Source organism: Akebia trifoliata, chromosome 12, assembly GCF_017979445.1.
Source record: "Akebia trifoliata isolate Shusen 1 chromosome 12, ASM1797944v1, whole genome shotgun sequence".
Classification (NCBI taxonomy): Eukaryota; Viridiplantae; Streptophyta; class Magnoliopsida; order Ranunculales; family Lardizabalaceae; genus Akebia; species Akebia trifoliata.
In genome coordinates, this window is record NC_141386.1 from 29,690,787 (window position 1) to 29,698,841 (window position 8,055).

General features: G+C 32.3%; 1 protein-coding gene across 1 annotated transcript; it reads left to right on the forward strand.

Annotated features, from left to right (window-relative positions):
- The first annotated feature begins 405 nt into the window (after positions 1 to 405).
- LOC147389373 (squamosa promoter-binding-like protein 8) lies at positions 406 to 2,680 on the forward strand. The gene is given in 5 exon segments (XM_086419165.1): positions 406 to 674; positions 1,028 to 1,509; positions 1,512 to 1,719; positions 2,012 to 2,145; positions 2,299 to 2,680. Coding segments are annotated over 4 exon segments (870 nt in total). The 5' UTR covers positions 406 to 674; positions 1,028 to 1,121; the 3' UTR covers positions 2,439 to 2,680.
- Positions 2,681 to 8,055: the final 5,375 nt, after the last annotated feature.

An 8,055-nucleotide genomic window follows, 5' to 3' on the forward strand; every position in this document is an offset into this window, starting at 1 on the left:
GGAGAAAATTATATAATATCAACAAGTCTAATTGAAGACTTCAAAGACATCCAAAGTACTTCCATGATTCTCTTCTACTACATAAAGTAACCAAAACCATTTACTTTAGACACCAAATGAAAATAACAAATACCCGTACTGTCCTCAATTTTTTTTGTCTGTCCAATTACAGCCTCAAAGATGAGAGGAAGTTTTAACAGTAAGGGCAGTTCAGTCATTAATAAAGATAGCGGGTCAGTCGGTCAGTCTTCCAGTATATAATCAGAAACTTGTTACCATTAAAAAGCCTGTAAAATACCAATAATGTCCCCACAAATAACTTGTGGTTCTCTCTGTAAATTTATCACTGTCAAGTAGTCATCATGGTAATTTTACTTTTTATATAATATAAACCGTAAGGAAAACAAAAACACAGCTCTCTGTGCAAGCCGCCCTCATTCTTCATCTTCTCTATTACACAGACACGCCTCTTTCTGCTTCAATGGATCGTTTTTGATCTTCTCAACCTATGAGAGAAAGAGAGAGAGAATTCGAGAGCACTTTATCTGTCTTTTTCGTCTCCTCATGTACATGCCATTAAAATGAGAGACAGGGTGGTTTTGTTTGGTCGATTAGGGTTTTAATTACATCTTCGATTCTCTCTCTCTCTCTCTCTCGTTCTGACTCATTAAAAGGTGAGTTTATACTATAATTTCTTTGAAAAAGAGATTCAAACCCAGAAAAGTGAGAACCCATTAAGAAAAACAAAGAAATGGAGATACCCAACTCGTAAAGAATCAAGCTTTTCTCATTCAAGTTTGTTAAACTAAAATATCTTTCGTAGAAGCGATTCCAACACAGAAAAGTAAGAACCCATTAAAATAAACAAAGAAATAGTGATACCCAACAAGGTAAAAAAAAAAAAACTTTTTCGCTCAATAATTTATCATGGAAAGTTGATACATTTTCTGTTCTCCACAAATTACACTTTTTTCTTTCTTTTTTTTTTTTTTTTCTAAACTTCTGAATTCTCTTGTTTCCTGTACAGATCGATCAGTTGAGTTTGATTTCGTTGAGTTGGATCTTTTCTCTTTTAGGATTTTTAAAAGGGTTTTTGACGGCCGAAGTGAAGAACACTAGAAATGCTGGACTACGAATGGGGAAGCTCATCTTCAATGTTACTCCCCGGCGAAGAAATCACACAAGATTCCGACCAAACGCGTCCGATTTTCGACCAATATAACCAAGCTTTCGCTGGAAATTTCCTTCCTCAGGCGAATACTTCCACTCCACAGGACCTCTTTCAACACCAGCAACAACAGAATCTGACCCACCTCGACCTCTACGACTCCCGTTACACATTTTCTTACCCACCTCCTCCTTCGACGACTTTCACGCCTGAATCCATCGCTGGTCCGACTGGTTTCATGGTGACGCCAAAGAACGAAGAGGTTTTGGGTCAAGCAGGGTTAGATTTTTCTGCAAGAATCGGGTTGAACCTAGGCGGTCGTACCTATTTTTCTTCTGAAGAGATGACTTCATTAACCGGTTGTACCGCCGGTCTAGACCGCTCGAACCCGGTTCATCAAACATGTCGAGATGTCAGGCTGAGGGATGTAATGCCGATCTGACTCACGCGAAGCACTATCATCGGCGTCATAAGGTCTGCGAGTTTCACTCAAAGACAGCAACCGTTATGATCGGTGGGTTAACTCAGCGTTTCTGTCAACAATGCAGCAGGTTTGTACTTTAAATTCCGAAATTGCCCTCTTTTTCCTTCATATTTCCATTTAACGCGTCTGTCTCACAGTATCAGTGTCTCTTCATCTTCTACGTTTGTTTCCAATTTCTACATCTGATTGGTTTTTTTTTTTTGAAAGACGATAATACCCTTCGTTCAAATGATTGTCAATACCGTACGCGGGGAAATCCCGAGGGTAGTTCTGTCCGGATACCATTAAAAATCCATTATGTTCTTTAAAAATCCCAACTTTTTTTATTAAAAAAAAAAATCATTTTGAACTTCAAACAGGTTTCATCTTCTATCTGAGTTCGATCAAGGCAAACGAAGTTGCAGGAAAAGATTAGCTGATCATAACCGTCGAAGGAGGAAATCTCAAACTCAACCACAACAACAACAACAATCTCCCTCTGAAATTCCTGCAAGTAAGCCTTTTTTTTTCTTCTTTCTTTCTTTTACTATTGTTCAAATTTTAAATTACCCCGTAAGAAAATTTAAATTTTAAAATCTGGGTTTTACTTGTTTGGAAGAAAAATTAAATTTTGGAATCTGGGGTTTGCTTGTTGGGATGTTTGAAGGGTCTCCTCCAGAATCTGGAACACATTCGTCTTCGTCTGTGACGCTTGCGGTGTCGCCTCCTCGAATGTCGTTGGGATGTTTCAGGCCCACTCACTACCAAGCTTCGGCCTCGTCTTCGTCTTCAAGCTCTCTTTTCTAGATATCGAATGTGGAAGAAGAGACGAACAGAAGAAGCGAGTAACAAAGAAGAGGTAACCCTCTAATTTGCATCTATTTTTCCTTTTTTTTTATTTATATTTCAGTTGGTGTTGTTGCAGACAAAACATCGATCGATTGAGTGTCTGTTTTTTTCCTTAATTTTATTTATGTATGTTCAGCGATTAAATGTAAGAGAACCGATTCGGAAAACTATAAAAAGGAGGAACTCGGTTATCATTTCTATTTTTGGAGGGAAACTTGAACGTTGAGACTAGAGAGGCTTTCGTTCTGTAATTCTTTGAGCTTGACTTCTGAACTGCCCCTCCAGAATATAATAGGTTGGCATTTTATGTTGAAGAGCCGAACCGATGATTGGTCCAAGTGGTTCAATTTGGTTCGATAGAAGTTTATTTGTTAAAAAATTTATTACTATAATCATAAAAAATAAAAAAATTTAAAAATTTCACTGCCTGCATTGGTGATTGGGTCAACACTAGGTTGACCTGGCAGTGTAGAGAGAACCGTTGATTTTCTAACTTGTATCTCGAGAAAATAAATCTATGATCTACCAAATCAACTCAGTGTAGCACGACTCAAACAAATATTATGGATTGATTATTAAAAAAGCATTTTGATAATAGAAATTAGAGTCCTGATAAAATGACTCGCCAGAGGGCATACTCAATCGACTCACTGATGTGGATAAGTTTGGAAACCTTCGATCTATCTACCTCGGGATACATGGCTCTGTCGAGAGACACTTTTTTTTATGGAGAACTGCAATTGTGTATACAGAGGCATACAGATCTACGGTTCCGAAATTTGTCCACATCAGTGAGTCGATTGAGTATGCCATCTGACGAGCCATTTTTATCACGAGTCAATTAGAAATTATTCTTTCCAAAAAAGCCTAATCTTGAAAGTGAAGTATTTAAAACTTTTGTATTGTAAAACGATTTATAAAAATTGACGTTTAAATTCCTATGCAACATTTAAAGTATTTTTTGTTTTGGGTAAGCTCCCAAATAATTACAAAAAAATTTGGTATTTTCAAAATTTTGCTAATGTTGATAGAACTACCACGTCATGTTGATAAAATGTTATCAAATTGTCAACTTGTTGTGTTGGTAAAATATTTTCAAATTGTCAAATATAACTTGATAACTTTGTCAACATTTGCAGTATTTTAGAAATACCAAAAACTTTTGTAATTATTTGGGAATTTATTCTCTTTTTTTCCCCTATTTTTTGTAACCCCTAAGATTCTATATCTATTTCAAACTTCAAACCCATGTTTTAAAAATTGGATCAAATCGATTTGGAATCCACTTTAGTTTTGGTGAGTTTTTTTTTTTTTTTTTAAATAATAAATAATGATAATTTAAATATATTTTGTTCTTTTAATAAATCTAAATGGTTGCAACTGAATTGAACTAGATCCAATCATGGTGCAAACACAAGACATGATAGTAGAAAATAATTGAATTATGAATTTTAAAAAAAATGAAGGGTTTTCTATAATGAAGTTGAGGTTGAATAGATAAAGAATAATTTATTTAGATTGAACAGCTTGAAGATAACATTTTTTTAGAGAAAATCAAGAGTTTTTCATTAGAAGTTGAAGATGAGGAATATATCATTTTTCTTTAGTCTATAAGAGAACACCTAGGTCAAGAAGTGCAGCATTTCATGAACATTAGGTGCAAATCAATTATTCACAAAAATGTGAAGGGGTATATCTAAATCACAGGAGGAATTTGGAATTCCCAATCCTCAAAATCTTTGGGTGATATAGTTTTGTCTAAGGGTTGGAAGTTGGGATAATATTTGTCCAAGGTCATAACATTGAGATGCACCAAGAATTGTGGGTTCAAATCTTGACCCAACTTCAATTCTCCTTGATTTTTTCTTGATGATGATCTTTACTTGTTCTTAGGTCTAGTAGGAATCGCGATTGCACTCCAATAATTAAGTTGGTAAGGAATTTTGATAAAGTAACGAGACTTGTAATAAAGAAATTGCATATCTTTGTCTTGATTTGGTGTCTGTATATAATTCTTCTACAATTTTGACCGTATCGCATATCTCGTCTTGCATGTATTACGTAGGTTTGAAAGTACTAACACATGTTTGTTTTGAAGCTTTGCTTTAAAACTTGTTTTACATGACAAACATGTTTCAATGTTGAGTTGTTGTCAAGGTCTGTCCACTCAATATGTGGTGCACTTTATTGAGAGATCTGTTTTTAATAATGATTTTCTGACACCCCCCTCTAACCTATGCCCTCACATAGAATCGTAGATCATTTATCTTGGGATACGTGGAATCATAAATTTCTTTCTTAGTGTATCATGAGGCAAATGATCTACGATTCTGTGATGGGGGTGTTAGATTACAATGATTATTATTATTATTTTTTTTTTTTAAGTAATAATTTTCCGACTACCCCACGTGGCATACTCAAAATACTCTCTTGATGTAGCATGTGCTAGAATCATAGATCTTTTTCCCATGGGATACACAACTGCATATATTTGTGTGGATGTGCATGTGTATCCCAAGACATAAAATCTATGGTTCTAGCATATGCCACCTCAGAAAAGTATTTTGAGTATGCCACGTGGGGGTGTCAAATTATCACGACTTTTTTTTTCTCGCTGTTTTGGATTTTGAATCTTGAGCCACAAATTGTCGGATTTACCCAATTAATACCCTGGGTCAAGTGTAGAGATTTACTTGGGTGAACTCGTTAATCAAAGTTCATGGGTTTCTCAGAAATTTGCTCTAGTACTCGCAAATTTTTCATTCTTGCGAGAAAGGAATTGATAATTTTTAGAAATTTAATCCAACAATGACTACTTGAGTGATTATTTTGGCAATAATGATATCCTTATAAGGAAATAAAATGCAAATACATTCTTTTCCCATTCAAGGGAGTAACAATGTTCTTAATCTAAAATTGTCTGGCCCTCAATTTGAATAATAAAATTTAATGTCATTAGATGAACTTAGCCAAATTCAATCAATTATATTCTTTTTTTATGGTCAATTGTGGATGCCGGGAGTCAAAGTTTTGAAACAGCCCACACTTTAGACTACTTATATTATACCTCATGTCGCACACACCTTGACGTGAAAGTGTATAGGAACCATAGATGCTTTTTGGCTCGTACAATCTTGAGGTTAGGATGTGCGATATGAAGTACAATCTTGAGCTCACTCTAGCAAGACTCAAATTTTACTATACAAATTAAATCAACTTAGATTCCGAGAGCCTTCCAATATTGCATTTAAAAAAAAAAAGGTAAATTCCCAAATAATTACAAGGGTGTAATGTAATTCCAATTGTATTTATAGGTATTTACACAATTCCCATTTTGTTAATTTAGGTCAAATTGTCCAAATTATGACTAACAATTACAGGATTATCATTATAAAGTAATTGAAATTGTTGTAAATCAATCGCAAATTTACTGAAATCATTATTATGGATTTGACATGTTTATTTATATTTAAAACCGTTCAATTTCTTAGAGATACACATTACTATTTTACATTCAAAAAAAGATATATCTAACGATGGAACTTCAATATCTCAAAAACAAATTTATGTCAACATAAAGAAGTAAAAAATTAATTGATTACATCTTATTCTTCACTACTTTGATCCCAATCTCTCAATCTTTTTTTCTTAAAAGTCATCGAATATCATTATAGTTTAAATTACCGTGAAATTACAAATATGCATAATAAGATTGATAAAAATGTGTAGAAATTTTGACAAAAGTTAGTAAAAAAGTTGATTGATTTGTAAAATTTCCCTCTAGCGAGTTTTCCTCAATATGTTTTTTTTTTTTGTGTACAAATATGCATAGTACTATGCATGATGTCGACAAACCATACACAATATCAATAATTTTCTCAATATAAATTTTTGACAAACATGCATATAAATATGCATTAGTTCGACAAATCATGTATGATATAAATAATTCTAGGTGGTCAACATAACATACTATCCAAACAAAAATGATATTCCATATCGCATTGCGATGAATTCGTTAGAATGTGAAAAAAAACATATTGATCTGTAAACATGTATTTGTGGTGAATGACATTTCAAATAGTTGTTAATATTGATATTATGTATGAGTTATCAACGTAATGCATAGTTCTATGCATATTTGTCAAAAATTTATATTCAAGAAAACTTGTTAAAAGTAAATGTTACTAGTTTGCCAACATATTTATTAATCTTTGTTAATATCTGAAGTATTTTTGTCAACGTTTCTACACATATTTGACAATCTTATTTTACATATTTGTAATCTCATGACAATTTTATTATAACCATCTTAACTTAAGATAAAAATATTATTTCAAAAATTAAAGTACGGTTTTTTAGCAAAATATCAACATTGCAGTGTATTAACAATTGATATTAATCAAATTATTAGTATTGTGTATGGTTTGTCGAATTAATGCATAGTCATATGCATGTTTGTCAAAAATTAATATTGAAAAAATTATTGATATTATGTATGATTTGTTGACATCATGAATGGTATTATGCATGTTCATCAAAAATTCGTATTGAGAAAAACTTGTTAAAGATTAATATTGCAAATCTGTTAACGTCTTTATTAATCTTTGTCAACCTCAAAGGAATTTTTGTCAACATTTCTAAACATGTTGTCAACCTTTTTGCATATTTGTAATGTTAAAACAATTTGATTGTGATCATCTTAAATGAAATGAATGTTATAGAACTGTTAACGTTTTAAATGAAGTTAGTATTGAAAATGTAACACTTAAATTTGAATGAAAATTATAAATTGCATAGAAGAAAGTTTTTTTAAAATAAAATATTTTAATGGATAGATGAAATGAAGCTGACAGATGAAAATCAAAATAAAATTTCTTGTCACTTTTAATCCCTTCTTCAAATTGTCATAAAGTAAGATAAAGTTGAAGAATGAAGGAAATGAAAATCAAAATGACATTTCTTTATTTCTGTAAACGAAGGAAAATGATGAAGTAAGAAGGAGATGATGACAGTGAAGAGAGCTTGTTGAGGAAGAAGAAGTTTCAATCAGTCAATCTCATGTGGGAAAATTATCAAGAAAATGGTCAAATTCTTAGTTAATTCTTAGAAAAGAAAAAAAAAAAAAATTACCAAAAACAACTTAAATCGTTGGACCATCCAACATTTTAGTAACTCACTGGTGTCTCCAGCATTTTTGCAACTCGTTGGACAGTCCAGCATTTTATATCGTATTTTGCACCAAAATACTGAATAGTTTATCTACTATTAACTCTTTTAATGGGTATTTTTGTCATTCAAAATAATAAAATAACATGAAACATTAGACAATCCAACGAATTAAGTTGTTTTTGGTAATTTAAAAAAAATTATTTTTTAATAATTAACTAAGATTTGACCCTCTTTTGGTAATTTTTCAGGATTTTGTGTGGTAGAAGGTGGCATGTGCAAACACACATGATTCAAAAGGGCTTATCTTTAATTTAAACATTGATTGGAGTGTGTGTGAATATTACATTGTGAAAAAGGATAGTTATGTAATTTTGAAAATTATTATACGATCGTGTGTTGCAAT